Raw genomic sequence first — 21,230 nt, forward strand, 5'->3', positions numbered from 1 at the left:
TTGTAAAATAGAGATAATATTCACCTAGCTCATGGTCAGGGCTTGTGCAACGTAATGGGCGAGTGCGTGTAAAGAGCTTTGAGACCCTGGGTTGGAGGGGAATAGGAAGGTGGGGCGTACTATAACAGGCGTGGCCGGTGGGGTTTACAGAGCACCCAGCTCTGGGCGCTGCTCATCCTTGGCTGGGCAGGACTGACAGTTGGAGGTGGCGAGACAGGAGACCGGACTGGTGTGGTCTGGGGCAGGGGACTGCAGGGCTATCACAGGTATTCTGTCTTCACCAATGTAGCTCCCGAGCTGGGGAGGGTCCCTGTGGCACTCCCCCGCCCCCATGCCCAGTGTGTGCAGCACAGCACTGCGTGAGGAGCGGTGTCTGTCTGAGCCTGGCACGGTGGCCTAGCGTAGTTCCGTGCCCTAAAGAAGAGGGCTGGATGTGAGTTCTGAGCCAGGCCAGTTCACTCACTCCCACTCAGCATCGAAATCCTACCGGATCCTGGCAAACGTCCTTTCTCCAATTCCCCTCCGACTAGTTCCTGGGGGCAGGTGACCTGGGCAGCGGGTCGCTTCCAGAGAGCGAGTCTCTCTCCCTGCCCTATGCAGCTGTTTCTCATGCACATCTCAGACCCCTGCAGTCTCCTCAGCGTCCCGCTCACTTGTGGGTGCTTGCCCGGGTGTGCACACATTGCATCAGTGCTCGGGGCTGTATTCTCCTCCATCGTCTGCGGAAGCTGGGCCCGAATGTCTCCCTTTCCCTCCCTCCTCGCAGGAACGATTCCAGGTCAAGAACCCCCCCTCTGCGTACATCCAGAAACTGAAGAGCTACTTGGATACGGGCGGAGTCAGCAGAAAGGTGACCTCCGATTGGCTGATTGCCATGGCGGTATTATCCTCCCCCTTTTATTCTCCCCTCTCCTTTGCTTCCCCTTAGCTTTTGTACCGCAGTTGAGAGCTGAGGTCCCCGAACTGGGGTACGTGCACCCCAGGGGCACAGGAGCTGTTGGAAGTGGGGTCCGGTAGCAGGGTGGTCTGTCCTCTGTAAGGGGGAGGGGAGCCTGGACCAGACAACCTCTTTCCATGCCATGAGCCCTGCAAGGACACCGGTATTGCAGGGCGCAGCACACTAGCTGGAGGTTGGGGTTAGGTGTCCATCAGGTGCCTACCTCCTGGCTGGCTGGCTCCCAGGGGGAGAGGGAGAGCAGAATTACAGGGGAGCAGCAGTCCAGGAGAGAGGTTCCCTGGGCTGGGACCCAGAAGAGAGACTGTGGGCTGGGGAGCCTGCCTAAGTCACAGCACAGCCCTTAGGAGAAAGGCTGTGGAATCCCTTGGCTGCGAGGAAGGCCTTTAGTCCAGAGACCAGGCCAGAGGGAGACCCGTGGGAAAGACGCTCCAGAGAGGGCAGGGGCTGGCAGAGCTGCCTGGCTCAGAGGAAATGGGAAGGGAGCCCTGGAATGAGGACGAATCGGAGCTGGAGCTGCCTGATGCCAGATGAGGCCCCCACATTTCCAGCTCCCTATCCCTGCCTTCTGAGCCCTCCCTGCCCTTTTACACGCCCACTCCCTCACACCCCACCACTGCCCCTCCCCGCAGTCTAACCTCATTACAGCCGGCGGGAAACGGGAATCTCAGGTCACAAAACTTTTCCTGATTTCAAGAACATTCCTGTTCTGCATCGAGATGAAACTGCGACTTTTTGAAGTTTTTGGTGTGGAAAAACCTCAGAGAGACACCCCCCCGCAATCCATCCCAGAATAGCCAGTAGCCTGAGGTCAGGGCACTCCGCGGGATGTGACAGCCCCAGGTCCCAGGGCCTGTTCTGAGTCAGGCGGTTCTGGACTGGGGCTGCGTCTCTCTCATTTTGACTCGAAATTCCATCCTGGGCCTGAGGACCCTTCCTTACAAAAGTTTAATGGAAACTGAGACGTTCCTGCGAAAAGTTTTGGATTTAACAGATCGGCATTTTCTGATGAAAAACCATTTAGTCAAAAAATGTCTGTTAAGGCCTAAAAGAAGTGTGCACAGAAAGGAGATGCTGGCATGAGGGGAGATACGTGGACCAGTAACGCTGGGAATCGCTGCTCTAGAGGTTATCTGGAGTTAACACAGGTGGTAAAAGAGAAATGAGGCTGCAACCTGACCAGTGATGGTGCAGATCTGTCTAACGCCCCTTTGCTTTTTGAAACGCAGTTTAAGAGGCGAGTGCAGGAGTCCACACAGGTGCTCCGAGAGCTGGAGATCTCGCTGAGGACCAACTATATCCGGTGAGTATCTATGGATCACGTGCTAATGTCCAGGGTTAGTGCAGGAGACTGTCTCCCTCTAGTGGCCACTCCCACCCTGCAAGTGTTAGGGCTTGTGCTTTGGGGGCTGCAGGTCTGCGTTGTACTTGGCGGCTGTGCCAACAAGGGGGGTGACACTCTTGCCTGCTAATCACTGCAGGCCTGCAAGGAGGAGGGGCTGCTATCAATGCTAGCCGGAGGTCTGCTTTGACTCCAGCAGCAGAGCTGCTGTGTTTTTGAGTACAAAGGTCCCTGGTTCAAGACCCGTCACTCAGTGATGCATTCCTGCCATGCGCCATCTGCTGCTCTCCTCTGCTTGGCTTTCAGATGCCATAATGGTCATGCCGTGTCTGGGGAGGATGAGCACTGTGGGGAATTAGGGACGGCCCCACTGAGTTTGCCTCAGTGCTACCATCCCACTGTGAAAATCTCATGACTTTGGTGATGAGGCTTTCGTGGGCCCCTGGCTGTCTACCAGCCCCATCTGGCTCATGGAAGATCCAGAACAGGTGCAAGTCTGGGTGGAGATGGGACCTTCACTCCTCTGATGGTTAGAAAGTGTTGCCGAATTTCATACCTAACCTTGTTGATGGGCAGTTTATATCCCTTTGTTCCTGTGTCCACATTGGCACTTCTGTGGCCCCATGCTTTGTGCAGAAGCCTCTCTGAAGGTACCTGGAGTGCAGCGTGTGACAGGCTCTTGGAATCAGACCCAGGCTGGGTGGGAATGGGCACTGAGGCCTGGCCGGCCCAGTGTCTGCGCTGCCAGGGTGACCTGGAGTATGTCTAATGCTAAATCTACCCCCGTGCTGTGGGGCAAACCCACTGGGTAGTGCTCTGGCGAATGGGACCCAGCACTGATCTGAAACGTCCATACTGTCGTCTGAGCATGGAGCAAAAGCAGATGGGCAGTGCCCTTCCCTGATCGTGGGACTGGGGCTGTCCCGTGCCATCTGGGGCCTGGCCCAAAGCCAGTCATGGCTCAGAGCGATGGAGGCAGTTTGGGCGGGTCCTGTTGAGAGCAGGTGCCTGCCTTCTATCCGCGGCATGGGCAGAGGAGCGTGGATGGGGTGCGGGTGACGGCAGCCAAACAGGAGACAAGCGGAGGGGTTTCTGGGAGAGCAGGAAGGCGGGTCTGGGGGTTCAGGCACTGGGCTCTGAGACTTAGGAAACCTGGGGGCAATTCCCAGCCTTGCCACAGACTCCCTGCCTGGCCTTGGGCGAGTCCCTGCACATCTCCGAGCTGCCATCCCTGGCCTGCGAGATGGGGTGGCAGTGCTGGCATGCCTGACCTATGGCTCAGTCTCGGGGAGGAGCTCTGAGACTTTCGGGGCCAGGACGGAGGGACTTGAGCTCTCAGGAAAAGAGTAAAAGGCTCCCCCTGGAGCAGGGAACCTGTGAATAACCGTGCGGTGGGGGAAGCAAGAAGAGGGACTGCTGGCTGCCCCTGGGGGACGCAGCCATGCAGCAGGGCCCTGATGGAAAGTGAACCTTTCTACTCCTGTGAAGCCTGGCCATGCATCCGACTGGGCCAGGCTGACTCGACACCACCCATATCCTCAAAGGGCTGCGTCCTAACTCTGCTGTCCACCCCGAGCGTGGGGGCCCTAGGCCAGTGGGGAGAGAGCTTGGATGGGGGGAGATGCAGCCCTGCCCTTCCCCACAGCTCTAGGAAGGGAGCAGATTACTTAATCCCAGGTCTGTGGCTAGTGTGTGAGGGGGGCAGAGCCAGCGTGCTTTCCAGCCCACCCTGCCACTGCCCACTGGTTCGTGCAGAGCAGTGCTGGGTGAGCTGGCCCTGGGCTCCCCGTTACAGCTGGGTTCAGTCTGAGCAGGGGTAGCCACAGGGCTGGGCCGCTCCGGCCCAAGGGGAGGGGAGGGGGGAGAGACGCTCTAGAAAGGAAGCAAAGGGAAGAAAAGAGAAACGGGCGTGAGGATGGGGGTGCAGCTGGGCCATCCCTGCCTGATCTCCCTGGCTAACGCACCTCCTCTCCCCCAGCTGGGTGCAGGAGTTCCTGAACGAGGAGAACAAGGGGCTGGACGTGCTGCTGGAATACCTCGCCTTCGCCCAGTGCGCCGTCACGTAAGTTGCTGCTGAGCCCTTTGCCCCCGCCAGGGAGGGGAGGGCGCTGGGACGGGTGCCGTTTCCTCCGCTAGCATCGGCCCCGCGTCAGACCAGCGCCGCAGTGCCGAGCTGTAAGCACGCGAGTCGGGCCTCTGACTTCAGGCCTAACGTGGGAGCCCTGCCTGAGTGCCATGCTCATGGGAGCCCTGGCTCTGAACTTTGGCCACTTGGCTAGACTGCCTCTGCGTCCCTCACTAGCAGCTTGTGAGCGGGGGCAGGCGGCCCCTTCGCTTTCTTTACAGCTCGTTGGGAACGAGTCCCTGGAAGCAGCTTCCCGGGAGGGCAGGGCCAAGATCCACAGTGTGGGGCAGCCCACGTCTAAGCCATGGGGCCTTCCGCTAGTGCCCCAGTCTGTGGCCTCTGGCAGCAAGGCGTGCCAGCCCCTAGCGCAATAGTGCCCCGCCACGGGCCGCTCCCAAGCGTGGGGCAGCGCACTGGCCTAGACCACAGGTGCCAGACTGGGGCCCACAGGGGTCTGGCTGCTCACCTGGTGCTGGTGGCTTCAGCCTGTCGCGTTTCATTAAAAGAGGCTTGATCTCCACGTGCCCTTCCCTGAAGCAACTTTCCCACGCACACTACAGCATGGGACTGTGCATGGGAGGGGAGGGGCCACACGAGCCTGGCCCGTGTGACATCAGGGCTGGGGCCCCAGCTCTCCTTGGGAGGCCAGCGGGGTCTGGGGTGTGGGAGCGGGGCGCCCTCGGCTCCTTTTGCCCAGGAGCAGGTTTCTGAGAGCAGAGGAGTCTTGGACTGAGCAGCCAGGCAGAGTGAGACCCAAGGCCGGGAGCTGAAGCCAGACAAACTCCGACTAGAAAGGAGGTGCCAGTTGCTCACAGGGAGGGTGATTAATCAGTGGAACAGCCTCCCTAGGGACAGGGTAAATTCTCCATCCCTGGGAGTGTTTCAATCCAGACCGTCCGTCTCCTGACAGCTCTGCTCAAGCCTGGCATTTTGCCAGGCCATTGGGGGTGGCCAGGCACCTTGGTATCTAAAGCAAAGTCTCATCCCCCTCCCCTTCAGGGTCCAGTGTGCCGTGCCCGCCTCTGGGGACATGCCCAGCTCACAGAGCCGCAGGGCTAGACAGCACCGAGATGCATGGGTGGCACTGAGACCGTTCTATGGTACACGCTGAGGGGGGCTGCACAGATTTTGGCTTCAGAGACGGGGTTGCCAACCGGCAAAGGCTGAGAAAGATGCTCTAGCTCAGATGTGCTGGCACCCCTGTGCTAGGCGGGAGGACAGACATCGATGATTTGATCTGGCCTTAAAATCGATGAAAACCCCGCCTCGCGGTTCCCCTCCCCATCCCCTTGTCTGTCCCTGTCCTGGGTGCTGAAATTTCTGCAGCTTGCAGAGATCTCCCTAAAAGCCCGTCCGTCTCCACTCCCTCAACCTGCTGCCTCAGGGCTGGCCCCTGGCGCCCAGGGCCGGGGGCTGTGCCATTAACAACTCACCTGGGCCGGATGGTTAAACTCCCTGAGCTCGGAGCCCTGTGCCCACGTGGTCTGTTTGCACTTTCTAGGCATAACCATCCATGGTGGCATTGCTGGTCCCTGGGGACATTTGTGGGGCCATGCAAGGCTGTGGTGGCAGCAGTACCTGCCCTGAGGCGTGTGTGGCTCTGGCCGGCTGAGTGGTAGCGTGGGGCTGAGGGGGGCAAGCTGGTGTGGGCCAATCTCTGCAGTCCCAGAGGAGTGAGGGCTGGGCAGTCTCATCCCGCCCCTGGGCTCGAGTGGTGGGGGCCTCTGCCGAGGAGCCGCGAGGTACCTATGTGGGGGACCTCCTCTCACTGTGCTCTGTCACTGGGTCTGCCCTTCCCCCACCACTGGCCGGGATCCTGCTGCCTCATACGAGGCCTCACTCTATTCTGCTGACTCACACGTCTGTCTTCACGTGTGTGGCTCCAGGTACAATGTGGAGAGCGCAGATAACGGGAGCCCGGGCTCTGACAAGGGCAAGTCCCCGGACAGATCCATGGAGGACCTCAGCAAGAGCAACTCCTCGTCCCCCACACAGGGCTCCTCCAAAACGAGGAACCTGACTATCAGGTAACACACGCAGCCAGCCTGGGACACCCCATGCTGGAGCCCGTCAGCTCCGGCCCTGCTCAGAGATACTGGAGGAGAGGCCATTGCCAGGGAGTTCTTCTGGCCAAGCAAACAGGCTGCAGCTCGTGGGCCTGATTCTGCCCTGGGCCAGGAGGGAGGCGCCCAGCTCCCACTGGGGAAGAATTACATCTCTGCACCCAACAGAACATCAGCCCCCTCGTGGGAGCGCCCGTGGCAGCATTGCACTGTGGCTCTGACAACTCTTGACACACACAGCTTTGTCTCACTTGCTTGGGCGCTGACACGCTGCCCATCTGGAGTCAGTACAGCCTGGAGTTGCTGGGCTGAGGACCCCGCCCCTCTCCCCACCACCTTTCCTTGTTTGCATACCATATATTTAACTCGGGGCACTCCATGCTGCAGGATGTTACTGAGGCTAATGGCTTGTGAGGGTCAGGGAATAATGGAGCCGGTTGAAATTTTTCACAATTAAAATAAAAATAAATTTAAGAAAAACCACCACCACCCAGAAATAACTGTCCAGCACCATTCCTCGAGTTCTGAGTGTTGGCTGTGGCTGAGTGACGCTTGCACAGCAGGGTCAGGGCTATAGCCACTAGAGGACCACCAGAAACTGCACTGATCTGATGTTGGCCAGAAGGCCAAGTGTGTGTAAATGATAATCTGGGGGGGGGTCTCTAATAACTGCCCCCTAAACTGATAAACATGGAGCTTGGTGACCCAGAGAACAACTGTACCTGAATTACACCCCCAGCCCCGGCCCCAGGAAGCACGAGCTGTCTAACGCAGGGGACCTAGCGCCAGGAATCCAGGTTCTGTCCCTGAGAAATTCTCGTAACTACTTATCTGTTACCAGAGGCCTCTTCTAACATGTTTCTCCTCAGCACCCCCAGGTGGTCGGGAAGTGCATTGTCCCCATTTCACCCAGCTCAGGCACAGCGAGACTAAGCGATTTGCCCAAGGTCACACAGAAGGTCTGTAGCAGAGCAGGGAATTGAACCTAGTCCCCTGACCACTAAAACATCCCTCCTCCCCGACTCTGCTCCTGACTCACCATGTCCCCTCCTGTGCCTCAGTTTCCCCATCAGGATGCTAGCACAGGGTAGGGTTGTGAGGCCTAAAAGGACAATAGGTCAAAATCTTATGGATCTGAAAACAAGGTGAAATGTTAAAAGTGGACGTTGAGGAGCTGGACCCACCCACACCCAGGCTGAATCGGCCTGGTTCTGATCCAGATTGACGGGAGACAGTTCTAGTTCAAAGCCCGCTCACCTCATGAGGCTCTGTGCATGCCCGTTCCCCTCCCACGTTCTAACCACAGGCTTCTTTTGCACGCTTCCCTTGGGCCGTGTCTCACGGTAGGTAACCAGGGCTCGCTCTCGGGGATGGTGGAGATTTGGCTCTGCCGTCTGCCCCAGGGTTCCTGGTGCTTGGGGTCAGGCTCCGGCATCGCTTCCCAGTTCCGTTTCTAGTCATGTGTAAGGTCGTCCTATGGTGCTGCTTCACGCTCCCTATGTGCGCAGTCAGCCCTACTGTTACTCCTGTTATCCCCGTGGGGCCAGCCCTGTCACGGGGGTGGGGGTGGGAGCCGGAGTCTGACCCCACTGGTCCTGTGAGGCCAGCCGAGCCACGCGGGCAGCAAGCCGGAGTCTGATCCCGTTGGCCTGTGGGGCCAGCCCAGCCATGGGTGGCAGGGGAGAGCCAGAGTCTGACCCCAGTAGCACTGCGGGACCTGTCTAGCCAGGGGGAAGAGCCTTTTGTGCATGCGTAGAATTGCCCTTTTGGGTAGCGCTAGGCCTGCACAAGAGGTGCCGAGGGCCAATTTTGGCCTGCGGAGCCGTGGCCACTCGTGGTGATGTGCAAGGAGGAAAGAGCCTGGCCTCCCCCCACCCCGCCCCTCCCATCCCCGGGCGTGTTTGCAAGGCTGGCAGCTAGGAAATCACCTAACCACAGCACGCTGGGCATGGAAACCAGAGAGACGATAGCCATGGCACCCCGGGCACTTTGCCAGCTGATTTCCAGAGCAGAAATACCCCTTAAGAATCAATAGGGACTTACTGAGTTCCCGGCTCACCCGGCTGCTACCTGCAGTGACTGCTCAGGAACCCAACCCAGAATTACTGGCTTAAAGCCCGTACATGTGCCCCTGGAGACGGTGCCCTTGCAGGGTGTGGGGCTGTCAGCATGTGCCATCCGCTCTGAGGGGTTGAGATGCGAGGGAGCAGCCGATGGTGCAGTGACAAGGCAGGGACCCTCTTTAGGGACTGGATATTTTGAAATGTGACCATGGAAAGGCAAAGGAAGTTCCCTGCATGCAAAGATTGGAGGTGTGATGGGCAGGGCCTGGTGGTAAAGTAAAGGAAGATCCAGGCCCTGGGCCCTCTAGCGGCCTGTAAGAGCGTGGTGCTGAGTGCACGGCCTGGCCTTGCTCTGCTGCTGCGTGCTGGGCACTCAGGCCTCCTGGCCATCTGCCTGTGCCCCGGAGAGGCCGCCAAGCCCCTGCCGTTCCATTCCGCCATGTGCCTCCATGGAGGGCGCATCCCCATCTAGTACTGTTTCTCCCTCCTGTCCTGCAGGCTGTAATCCTCCTTCAGGTGCTGCCACTTGAACCAGCAGATCCACACATTCTTTCAACAAGTCCACCCAAGCGTTCCCTCCAGCGCCCCTTGGAGCGATCAGGAGAGTAAACCCAGGCCACCTATGAACTCCTATGCGCCCCGGTGAGCCTCCCGCAGCCATCCGAGATCACCAACGCCCTTTGCTCTCCCCGGCCAGCCCCAAGGCAGAGCCCAGCCACTCAGTTGTTGGCCTGTCTGCCAAGACAGCCCACGGGCTGGGGTGTCTGGGGCTGCAGACAGGGACGGATCAGAGGGGACCCCGTTCCCAGTCTGAGCCAGCCAGACCCCCAGCCGGTGCTTTCTGTAGCTGTGCCGCCTGCCGAGTCTTTCCCGGGCTCACCCACTCTCTTCCTTTGGCCCAGACTCAACCCGGTGCACAGCAGGAAGGCACTGCGGAACTCGCGCATCATCAGCCAGAAGGACGACGTCCACCTCTGCATCATGTGCCTACGCGCCATCATGAACTACCAGGTGGGGGCAAGGCAATGGCCCGAGCGCGGCCCTGCAGGCAGGGCCACCCAGCGGATTCAGGGGGCCTGGGGTCTTCGGCTGTGGGGGTCCTTCCGCTCCGGCACCTCGGCGGCGGGTCCCGGAGCGAGTGAAGGACCCACCGCCGAATTGCCGCCAAAGGCCCGGAGCGGAAGAAGCTCTAGGTCTTCGGCAGCGGGTCCTTCACTCGCTCCGGGTGGGTTTGGTGGCACCAAAGGACCTGCTGCTGAAGACCCGCCGAAAACTCATGTGGGGGCCCCCGAAAACTCTCATGGGGGCCCCTGCGGAGCCCGGGGCAAATTGCCCCACTTGCCCCCCGCCTCTCCCCGGGCGGCCCTGCCTGCGGGGGACCAGGTGCTGGTCCCAGCAAGCGCGATCACCAGAAAGGCAATTCCCTGTGGGGTGGGAGACTCCTGTGCAGAGAGGGGGGCTTGGGTCCTGCTCCATGCGGCTGTCCAGGCACCGCAGAGCAGAGCCCCACCCCTCTGGGGCAGGGAGCCCCTTGCCCTTCCCAGCAGCCAGGCGGCATTGTGATCTCCCTGCTTAGCTGTGAGCCACCCCAGGGGGCCTCGCTGACCCCAGCTGTTACCGAGTGCTGCCCCTCTGGGACGGTCTCAGGGAAATCACCCCGCCCGACGTTGGAGGGACCCCAGAGGCTCAGTGCCAGTGGCCTCCTCCATTTAATCTGTGGGGCCCAGCAGGAGACAGTCCCGGGAGCTCAGATGGTGCTGGGGACTTCTCGCCTGGCCCTTGGGCAGTGAGCTGTTTGAGTCATCTCCAGCCCAGGCCAGCGACCTCCCAGTCTGAGGGGTGGGGGTGAGTGCAGGTTCCACCCAGCACCCCGGGGCAGTGGGTCCAGGGCGGGCTGTGCTGACCAGAGGGTCAGTCCCACCGCGTGGGGGCCTGAAACGTGAACGTGACTGAACAGCCACATTCCTGCCTCCCTTTCTCCAGCACCCCCCTTCCTCCTCTTCTCCCCTCCCCTCCAGTTGTGTTGCCCCTGCAGCCCCTCCTGATATCCCTGTGGCTCTGAGCCTGGGGGCCTTGTCCATGATGGAGACCCCTAAGTGCTGTGGTTTCTCTCCTCTCTCTCCATGGCATCAGCTGCTCCGCACTGGGGTCCTTGTAACTGGCCTGGCTCCGCTTGGTGTGTCAGGTCCTGTGGGGGCTGGCGGGGTGGCAGAGCAGCTGGCAGGGGGCTTGCCAGCACCTTGAGCGGGATGGGCCTGCGATCCGTGCCCCTCTGGTCCTGCCCAGGTGGTCTCTGCCTTAAAGACACACAAGCATTTCAGAGGGCATGTGGGGGAAGGGCGAGGCGTGGCGTCCGCCCCAAACCTGCTAACACCAGCCTCTCCCCCTAGTCTGGATTCAGCCTGGTGATGAACCATCCAGCCTGTGTCAACGAGATCACCTTGAGCCTGAACAATAAGAACCCAAGGTATGCTCCCCGCCCCTCTTCCTTGGGGTTCCTGCTGCGCCAGGCGCTGTACAAACACAGAACAAAAAGCCAAACCCTACCCCAGAGAGTTGACAGGCTAAGTAACAGATGGGGGAGCACCAGGAAGCAGCGAGGCAGGACTGGTCAGCATTGGCCTGGCTGTGGAATCGCGGCAAAGGAGGCAGCTTTGCTGACGTTTCGGGGAGCTCCCCGCAGCGCGCAGAGCAGCACGGGACGTGTCGTTTGAGAGGTTAACACATGGGCGATGGAGGCTGGCAGGGGGCTGACGGCTCTCGCTGTGAACGGGAGCCCATAGGGAGGGGGCATAGGCCGTGGAGGGGCTTGTGAGTGAAGACCAGCAGCTTATGGCTGGTGCCACAGAGAAGGGGCAGCCCCCGGAGGGAGTCAGACCCTGTGTTCTCCCCGTAGGACCAAAGCCCTCGTCCTGGAGTTGCTGGCCGCCGTGTGCCTGGTCCGAGGAGGGCACGACATCATCCTCGCTGCCTTCGACAACTTCAAAGAGGTGGGTCCCCCAGCGACCAGGTCGGAGCCGGTGGGGCCCAGGAGCCAGCTGGCCCTGGGGATCTCAGCGCCCCTGCTGTGGAGGATGGGGGCAATAGGGGTGGAGCCTGGCCGAGGGGTGGGAGCCAGGAACTCCTGCCTCCTAGTCCCAGTTCTGACAGCAACTCTCAGTGCAGCTCGGATAAACCCCTGTCCTCCCCTGATACCCAGCTGCCTGCTGGGCTGGGCTGGGTCAGGGCCGAGGAGAGGAGACGCGCCAGGTACTAATGAACTGATGCTCCACCACTGAGCAGCCTGGTTCTGTCCCCTCGGTGCCGCCTTGCTGTGTCTGTGTGTCAGGAGCTGGGGAAGCCCTGCTCAGACACCTCCCTCCCCTGCCTCCTGCGCAGGGCTGCGCCCCACGGCCCGTCTCTGGGGCTCTGGCCAGTCGGATATGTAAACTGGTCTCTGCTGTGGGCGGAGCCGAGCTACATCCCCCCCACACACACACGTTGTGCCCTAGGCGTAGGGTGCTGCACGTGGCCGGCCCTCCCTGGGCCAGAGCTGAGCAGAGCATGGGGGTGGGCCGGGGAGGGGTCTCTGGAAGCATCATGGAGCACATCTCTCTCTGAGGAGCCCCTGCCTCACCCCTTGTGGGCTGGGTCCATGAGGGGCTGTCCTTGGCGCTGATGTAGTGCTGGAGCAGTGGGACCCCCTCTCCTCTGCAATCCCACATTCCTTCACAGCCCCACTCCCTGGAGCCTGTCCTCCCTCCCCCATGCCCAGCGGGCATCCACACACCAGCCAGCCCCTCACCAGCTCTGTGTGCTTTGGCTCATGCTCCCCTCCCCTCCGCAGCGTGCCCTGGCTGGCAGAGCTGGCGTGTCTCTGGGGGCTGTAGCCAGGATGGGCAGAGGCAGGGCATGACTCTGCTGCCAGTGCTAGGGCAAGAACCAACCCTCCTGTCATTGCTGCCTCCTGGGAGCCCCCAGGACCGGCTGCGGCTTATCTGCAGGTGCAGGTGTTCGGAATGGGGTCAGAGCGTGACCTCTGCCCTCCGTGGCTCCCTGCCCAGGGCTGACAGCTGGCCCGCGGGGGTGTCGGATGGACGCCGTACTGAAGGGTTCCCGTCTCTTCCTCGCTGCGCCAGCCCTTAGTGGTAGCAAGGAACAATTCGCCGCTCTTCTCTAGCCCCTTCTGCCAACGATCTCAAGGTGTTTTCCAGACACTGATGTATTGACTCTTGTAAACCCTATGGAGGGTGGCCATGGTTACCCACCCCGCTACACATGGGGAAACTGAGGCACAGAGTGGGGAAAGGACTCACCCAAGGCTCCATGGTGAGTCAGTGGCAGAGCCAGGAATGGACCTCAGGTCTCCTACTCCCTGTCCCTGGCTCTGACCATAGGCCCTTGCCTGGAAAGCTGGTGATACAGTGTAATGCCGACAGACCCTGGTCATCGGCGGGCAGGATCGAACCGGGGACCTGTGGAGCTTAGTGCACGAGGCTCCACAGCACGAGCTAAAAGCCAAGCGGCTCGTCACTAAGGCTGTAGAGCAGACGCCTTCATCTCTCTCTACGTGGGCTCGATGCCCCACCCCCAGGCGGTGTGTGGGTTACACCAGCATGGTATCTCCGCCCATGGCCAGTCTTGCCCTGCCCCCATACAGCCAGGAAGGGGGAAGTCTTTTAGAAGTTCCTAGGGGAGTTAGGAGCACAGACCCATTGGCTATCAATGGGAGTCGGGCTCCTAACTCCCTTAAACATTTCTGAAAATCTCCCCCAAACGGCCTTAGAGCCAGCCCACAATCCTTCCATCCCACTCACCTTTAGCCACCCCGCCTGCCGTCCCTGGGCTCCTGAAACCGTCCCTCTTGCTGCTGGGGTTTGTAAAATCCCCTGCCCCGTGGCGTCGCAGCTCTGAAGGAAGGGGATGTCATCCCTTTGAAATGGCACAAGGGCCCGCCCGCGCCCCCTGCCCAGCTCCTCTGCCAGGCTCTCAGGGCTGGTTCTGCGCTGCCAGCCGGGAAGTTCTCGCAGGCGTGGCTAGTGCCCGGGTGCCGCCGGTGCCTCCCACTGGGCTGACTCGGGACAGTTCTAATGTGGCCGGGGATGGGATGGGGGCACGTCATGCAGCTGTGAAGATTCGCCTCTCGGGGGGGAGGGCCAAGCACGTGGGAAAGCTCCCTCCTCATCTTCCCACCCAGATTGCTCTGCGCACTGAGGGAAGGGCTCCTGAGTGTGGTGCTGCTAATGGTGGAGAGCGACGGGCAGGGGCTGTGCCAGAGTCCTGGGTACATTGTATGAACTCTGCCAGTGCCCCCCTGTCCTGCCCGGCAGCCCCAGGCCGCTTCTAGCTGGGCCCCCAGCCTAGCCCTGCCCCCCAGCCTAGCCCTGCCCCCAGCCTAGTGCTGCCAGCGCCCCCCTGTCCTGCCCGGCAGCCCCCGGGGCCGTGTCCTGCTGCTGCCCTTTGCTGCTCTCCCTTCTCCCCGGTGGGACAGAACCAATGTGCCAAGGGCCCTGCGCTGCGGCTGCTGGGGCGAGTGGCGGCTGTTCCGGGCTGGGAGCGTCAGCGAGACGATGCTCAGGAAGGGCTGGCAGTGCCTGGCAATCAGCTGCCCCAGCTGTCGCTCTGCTGTAACCCTACAAGGGGCTCCAACAAAGGGGCCGATTGGGTGACACGGGCTGCAGGCTGGATTGAATTCCTGGGCGCAGCAGCAGGGAGCTGGGCGGAGGTGAGTGGGAGACGGGAACCCAGGCTGACATCTGAGCGATGAATGGAGGGGAGCGGACCTGATCCCTCACGCCGGAGACAGGCCAGCGAGCCGGAGCACGGTCTGCAGTAGTGGGGGCTGTGACACGGGGGGCTCCTTTGGCTCAGTGACTTGGGTTTCAGTTCGCTAACATGTCCGTTTCAACAGCTACCTGTGCTCTCTCCTATCACTGCATCCCAGCCATGGCTGCGCTTGGAGCCAGGACGCCTGGGTTCTATTCCTGGCTCTGCTGCTAGCATGCTGGGTGACCGAGGGCAAGATCATTCCCAGCTCCATGCCTCAGTTTCCCCAGCTGTATAATGGGAATAATAAAACTAATCCACCTCAAAGGGGGCGTGAGGCTCCAGTACCTATAGAGTGAGCTTCAGCTGGAAGGTGCCATCCGAGGGGAATTGGTATTAATTAATTAATGTATTGATTGAGTTCTCCGAGCCCCTGCTGGCACTGCAGGATGGGCCATGGGGGGCTCACAGGGTCCCATCCCTGCAGGGAACAGTAGAGAAACGAGAGCCAGGGAGCAGCTGGACGAAGGTCATTGTTCACAACCCCCCAATTCCCTCCCCTATCAGTTGGCTCTGGCCAGGGCTGGACTGCCTGGGCCTGGATCCTGTGGTGTCCTGTGGCCCGGGCACTGCCCCTGCACTGCACAAGGGTAGGATGGTGCAGGCATCGCTAACCAGAGAAGTCCTGCCCAGCACAAGGCCATGTCTCTGAGGGCCAGACCCTGCCCACGTCCTCATGCCCTGGCGTTAGGCGAAGGACCTAGCGCTGGAGCTGGACCCAAAGGCCCCAACCTTCACGGGGCCCTGTTCTGAGCTGCAGCGTCTCTCCTGGTGGGGAAGGGGCCTGGGCAGGACCGTGGTGAACCAAGGAAGCTGCTGGACTCAGACGCACCCTGAGGTTCTCTCTGGCCCTAGCTCCCAGCCCACCCCGCCTCATGTCCCCATCCTGGGTCTCCCCAGGGCCTGGCCCAGCCTCCACCAGGCTCATGGCTGCCCACTGCACTGCATTGGCCTGACCCTTCCTAGGAGTAGCTGAAATGGACTGAACGTTTCCATCCCTCTGTAGCCGGGATCCCAGGAATCTCCGCGTGGCTGCCTGCTGGTGTGCCTGGCCATGTCCACGTGCATGGCTCCCTCTCCCCTCTGGGTCGCTGCCGCGGGGCAGCAACACATCGGCTTTATTGAGCCGTCTGGTCAGCTGGGCCTGGCACCAGTGGCAGATCGATGCCAGTTATTGGAGTTCCATCCTGGGCCGAGTTGTACTGCAGCGTCTGGCAGCCTGGTCACAGGCAGGGCCCCGTGTGCTGGGCACTGCACGGTCCCTTACCTTGGGGAGGCTTTGACCTCCTGGAGTAATGCAGCGGGGGAGGAGCTGGAGATCCCTTGGGGAATCGACCCCTCCTTTTCCCCCAGCTGCCTTTGGCTTCATTTCTAGGAGTGCACGAAATCTCAGTCCCGCAAGCCCTGGCACAGAAGCCGGGCTGCCGAGAGCTCAGAGCTGTGCGTGCTGCGCTCTGAGCTGAAACCGGCTGTGGTGAGGGGTGGGGCTACACTGGGGCGAGGCCAGTGGAGCGGGGTGTCTGCTCTGGCACATGCACCCCTCTCACGTACACTCGTTCCGGGCACGGCAACGCTCCCACTCCCCTTTTGGACTGTGCCTGGCAGCAGGGCAGACACCGTACTGCTCTCTAGGGCAGCAGGATGGCACCGTCTGGGTGGCTTCTCTGCAGGGCAGGGAGCAGCCCATGGCACAGAACCCGCCCATGCTGAGTGGTCTCTGCTCCTGCCCACAGGTCTGCGGAGAGAAGAATCGCTTTGAGAAGCTGATGGAGTATTTCCGAAATGAGGAGAGTAACATTGACTTCATGGTGAGCATTTGGGGTGGGGGTCCAGGCAGCCCCCCTCACCTGCCCCATCCCCCAAACCATCCATAACGTGCTGCTGCCTGAGTGTTTGGGGCTCGTGTGATGTGAAGACTTGGCTGGGTTTTCCATCTGCTTAGTGCAGGAAAGAGCTGTTTGCAACACCCCTTCCTTCCGCCTGTCACCGTAGGTGGCCATGTCCCACTGCCCCTGGGGTGGATCCAGGGCTCCACACATGGCCATCGGCCCTCTGTTAAACCACACGTGTGTGGCGCTGAGGAAAGAACCTGTAATCTCACTCCCAGGCCTCTGCCACCTGAACTACGGGTGAATCCCATTTGGTGTCAGTAGTAATAGGGCTTTTAGTGTGCATAGGCATTAAACCACTAGAGGGCAGTAGTTTATATATTGCACTCTAAGCCCCTTCAAGTCTGGAAGAGCTAGCAGGGGGCCGTTCCAAATGCCATGAGCCCCACTGACTGGGTCTTTGAGGCTTGATTTTCCCTGTGTCCAGCAGCTGTGTTGGCTCTGGGCTTGCCGCCTCTCCTCCCACTAAGCGTGGCTGTGTTCAGGATACAGCTGGGGACACTTTTTTGGCAAATAGTAAATTCACCATAAAATTCCTTTTTCGGGGCACTGAATTCGGGCCAAACACGGTGAATAGTTTCAGGCACAAAAAAACCTGAAAGCAAGAAAGATTTAGCAAATGTCTAAACAAACCGGGTGGACGTTTTTGTTTCAGGTCGGCATTCTGAATGTTGCATTCAGCCCTAGTGACATTGTTATGGTGGTTTTTGTTTCACTGAGAAAAAAAACGAAAAAAAACCCCACTTTGGTTTGAAACAAAATGAGCTATTTACTTATTTATTGATTTTGGGTTTAGCCACCAAACAAAACCAATCAGTGATTTCTTCAGCTCTGATTAAGGGAGACAGTGTTCTGGAGTGGGTGGCAGGACGCCGGGGTTCTCTTCTCTGCTGTTGACTTGCTTGACCTTGGGCCCCGTCTGCTGGCTCCGTAGAGCACTCTGTGGCCGCGTTAGTGTGCTAGCAATGGGAAACGCTGTCTCATGCGTGTTCACGCTGGGCACGAGACCCTCTAGCGGCAAGGTCACAAGATTGGGCGGCCAGGCGGCTGCTTCTGGCACTGTCACTGATGGTTCTAGTGTCTCTGCTTGTATCTCGCTGCCCCCACCCGCCGCTTGCCCTGGTGGAAGGAGAGGCTCTGGTGCTAACCCTGGGGCTCCCCGGCAGGTGGCCTGCATGCAGTTTATCAACATCGTGGTGCACTCGGTGGAGAACATGAACTTCCGCGTCTTCCTGCAATACGAGTTCACTCACCTGGGGCTGGATGAGTATCTGGAGGTGAGGCTGCTCTGACCACTGAGTTCTGAGGGAGGGGAGAGAGGGCTGGTCTGTATGCCCCCATCGGGGACATCCTCTGTCTACAGCCATCGTGTGCCATCCCAGCCTGGGCTATTGGCCAAGCAGCCTGGAAATGCTGGGACAGAGAAGGGCTGGGCGAGGACTGGGGTCCTCTGGCTCCCTCTTCCCCAGAGGAGAAGCAGGGTGTTTCCGGAGGAAGAGGAGGTGTGGGCGGATGCGCATTCAGCTGAGAACGATCGACTCGGAACGCATGGAGCTCCCCGGTAGGGTTAAGGGTTGGGCTGGGCCTGGCTTTGAACGGGGACCCTTGCTGTCTTGTGACAGAGGCTGCGTTACACGGAGAGTGACAAGCTGCAGGTGCAGATCCAGGCATATCTGGATAACATCTTCGATGTGGGCGCCCTGCTGGAGGACACAGAGACCAAGAATGCTCTGCTGGAGCACGTGGAGGACCTACAGGATCAAGTGGGGCAGGTGAGGGCCCTGGGGCACCAGCCAGGGCAGGCAGGGAGCGAGGAGCCGTTCCTGCTAAGGGCGTCTGCAGGAGCTGATCTGCGTATGGGCAGGAAAACGCTGCCATGTGCTCAGCGTGTCTCTGTGACCTGAGAGCGGGGAGGGATTCCAGGGCTGCTCCTCCAGGCCCCTAGCACCGCCCAGCTCTGGAACAGGAGGGCTGGTTGCTTTGGTCCCTGCTGGTCCAGTGTTTGGCCAATGGGAGGTGCTAGGGAACGAGGCCTCCATGCTGCCTGTAGCTCTGTGAGCCCAGGAGCTTTGACCCTGGCACTGAGCGCGCTGACCCTGCCGCTTAGCCCAGGGGTTCCCCACGGCCTGGGCTTGCTGCCCCGGGGAAGGAGTTCTCCCAGCCCCTGCCAGCTGGAGGGGGACTTTTCTCTTGGGCAGGGGGCTCCCAGCATGGTAGAGGGGAGGTGGTCTGCTGCACACGCCTGCTCCTGGCACCGGGGCTGTGTCATCTGCAACTCCCCTCCTCACGCCACATGCTGGGAGCCTGTGCCCTGGCCCACCCCACGGCCCCGCTCGTGGGGGACTGGCTGAACGCTGGTTCCTCTTGCAGCTCACAGAGAAGCTCCAGGATGCGGAGAACGAGTCAATGGCCAAGATCGCGGAGCTGGAGAAACAGCTGAGCCAGACACGCCGTGAAGTAGAGACACTCCGGGTGAGACCAGCAGGGAAGGGACGGGGGGCACCGAGGCTGGGGGCGGGGTGAGGCCAAGTGGGAAGGTGCAGAGGGCAGTGAGAGAGGTGTCGGGCAGGGTGGGGGAGGTATGGGGGCAGGGAGACGGGGAGGGGCTGGTTCTGGAGCATGGTTTGCGTTCCAGTGGGGAGATGTTCCCGCACTGAGCTCTCGCAATGCTGCTGCCAGCCTCCCCGAGCGGCTCCTCTCCCGGCGCGGCGGTGCTAGGACCGGGGGCCTCCTGCTGTAGGTGGGCTCCTGGCACCGAGTTGCCAGTGCCGGAGATGGGGGTTGGGGGGGGCACTCTGTTCGTGGATGATCCCCCCGCCCCTCTCTGGATCTCTCAGGCAGGCTCGGCCCTGCTGGCTCCTGCATGAGGCCCAGGGATCGGGTCCCTCTGCCGAGGAGGGGGATGGCACTGATGCCCGCTGTGCTGTGTGTGTCTGCCCAGGAGCGGCTCAGCGAATCCAGCAGCCAAGCCAGCTCCCCCCCACAGCAGCAGCAGCAGAGGCTGGTGGATGCCCGTCCCTCGGCCTTGGAGCAGAAGCTGGAGGAGCTGGAGGAGAAAGGGTTAGTCCGGATCCTGCGTGGGCCAGAGGGAGCCGTTGCCATCGAGATTGTCCCTGTCGTCATGGAAACCACAGCAGTCCCCACGGTTACTGTAGAAGCCTCCGCCTCTACCAGTACAGGTACCTTCAGTGGGCAGCGTAGCTGGAGGACTGCAGGGGTTAATAGGATGGGGTTGGGGGGGTCCCAGGCTGGGACCCCTGCGTTGGGAGTGAGGCTCTGAACACTGGGTTACCATGTGCCACCCCTATGCTCCTCCCCTCTGGCCTGTCCCGGCTGGGGCTGCAAAGAACCCTCTTCGCAGGCAAAGGGCTGGATCCCCACAGAAGATCCTCATGCTGGTGCTGGCTCTGCTGCCCACCGGCTGCCTGTGTTCTTGCCATGGGCCGCTTCCTGGGATCGCGGCCCCGTGCCAGGTGCTGCACAGATATGTTCCAAAGCACTCTGTCTGCACCTCCCAGCTGAGGCTCTGAAAGCACTTTACAGAGGAGGGTCAGCATGATACACCAATGGTACAAATGGGGAAACCGAGGCACAGAGTGGGGGCAGTGACTTGCCAAAGGTCACCCAGCAGGTCAATGGCTGGGGACAGACGCCTAGTCACTCCATTGCTGGCAGGGTGGATGGGTGACATGTCTCTTACTTACTTTGCAGATTTGGCATCTCCTTCCATTTGCTCCCCACTGCCGCCCCCTGCTGCTGCCCAGACGATTCCTCCGCCTCCCCCACTGCCCCACACCGAAGACACCGGCTCTGCCAACCTGCCTTCTCAGCAGCAAACCCAACCTTCTGCACCCCCTCCAGCTCCACCCCTTCCTGGGAGCGACACGCCTCCACCTGCCCCGCCCCTTCCCGGGGTGGAAATCCCACCACCTCCTCCCCTCTCGGTGGAGGGCGGCCCAGCCCCTCCTCCCCCTCCGCCCCCACCCCTGGGAATGCCAGCGGGGGAGCTCAGTGGCCCAACCGCCGCAGCCAGTTCGGGTGAGTGCAGTTTCCGGGATGCGATGGCGTGTGCAGGGTGAGAGCCAAAGCACAGCGCTGGGCAGAGGGGCCGGGGGTGCCCTGGGGAGACGGGTCCCCTGGTTATCCACAGAGCAGGAGTAGCTTGGCCACCATCATTTACACCACAAAAGGGCCAGCCAGGGGGATGGGTTTGGGTGTGAGGTGGAGACTGATCTCACCCATCACTTCACAGCCATCCCCAAACAGCCTTCAGCTGAAAATGATCTGGGGCCCCTGACCTAGCCGTGAAACCCCCTTGCCGCTTAGCCTGGTCCCTGGCCTTCTGCCAACTGGACCGGTCCATCTGCTGCCTTGCCTCTGGCGGCAAAGCCGTTCTCCAGGGAAAGGAGATTGCCCACAATGCACCTGGCCAGCTGGGCCGTGCTCTCATGGCGGTGTGAAAACCCTTCCACAAGCTTTGTGATGGGGTTGGAGGAGCTGTGAGGTCCCGGTAGTCCTGGCGCCGCAGGTTGGTTCTGTGGGCGCTCACGGCACGCTCTCCAGCCCACTCCTCTCCCTCCCTCTCCTCGCTAGCCGTCAAGATCAAGAAGCCGATTCAAACCAAGTTCCGAATGCCCATCTTCAACTGGGTGGCTCTGAAACCCACCCAGATCAACGGGACCATCTTCAACGAGCTCAACGACGAGAAGGTCCTGCAGGTGAGGCTGCCTGGCCCCGGGCGGATGGGCTGAGGGGCGGAGCAGGCTCTGAGCTGCGTGGAGACTGCCCGAACGGCCTGCAGGCTGGCCTGGCAGCCTGGTGCCATGAGACTGGCGTGCTCAGCCCAGGCACAGCCCAGCCTCCTCTCCCAGCCCAGAGCGGTGAGATGGGGCAGCATAGGGAAGAGCCTCCTGCCTGCCAGCGGGCTGGGAAAGGTGGCTGGAGGAGGCGCTCTAGTGCTGGGACAGTTTCATGGACTCACCAGTAGG

The 21,230-nt window shown here is 60.7% G+C and overlaps 1 protein-coding gene across 4 annotated transcripts in view; it reads left to right on the plus strand.

Annotated features, from left to right (window-relative positions):
• The window catches only part of FMNL1 (formin like 1), a 58,144-nt gene that overhangs the window by 26,826 nt on the left and 10,088 nt on the right, over positions 1-21,230 (plus strand). For 2 of the 4 annotated variants that reach the window (XM_065577657.1, XM_065577658.1), the window contains exons 3-16: positions 767-880; positions 2,185-2,258; positions 4,276-4,359; positions 6,309-6,449; positions 9,451-9,559; positions 10,939-11,015; positions 11,445-11,538; positions 16,087-16,161; positions 17,409-17,519; positions 17,865-18,014; positions 18,613-18,714; positions 19,184-19,421; positions 19,954-20,280; positions 20,836-20,960. In XM_065577657.1, coding sequence (XP_065433729.1) covers positions 767-880; positions 2,185-2,258; positions 4,276-4,359; positions 6,309-6,449; positions 9,451-9,559; positions 10,939-11,015; positions 11,445-11,538; positions 16,087-16,161; positions 17,409-17,519; positions 17,865-18,014; positions 18,613-18,714; positions 19,184-19,421; positions 19,954-20,280; positions 20,836-20,960 — 1,821 coding nt within the window. Of the gene's footprint in view, positions 1-766; positions 881-2,184; positions 2,259-4,275; positions 4,360-6,308; positions 6,450-9,046; positions 9,191-9,450; positions 9,560-10,938; positions 11,016-11,444; positions 11,539-16,086; positions 16,162-17,408; positions 17,520-17,864; positions 18,015-18,612; positions 18,715-19,183; positions 19,422-19,953; positions 20,281-20,835; positions 20,961-21,230 lie in introns of those variants that run through there. The other 2 variants (XM_065577659.1, XM_065577661.1) reach the window with 2 other exon arrangements.

This window comes from Chrysemys picta, chromosome 24 (genome assembly GCF_011386835.1).
Source record: "Chrysemys picta bellii isolate R12L10 chromosome 24, ASM1138683v2, whole genome shotgun sequence".
NCBI lineage: Eukaryota > Metazoa > Chordata > Testudines > Emydidae > Chrysemys > Chrysemys picta.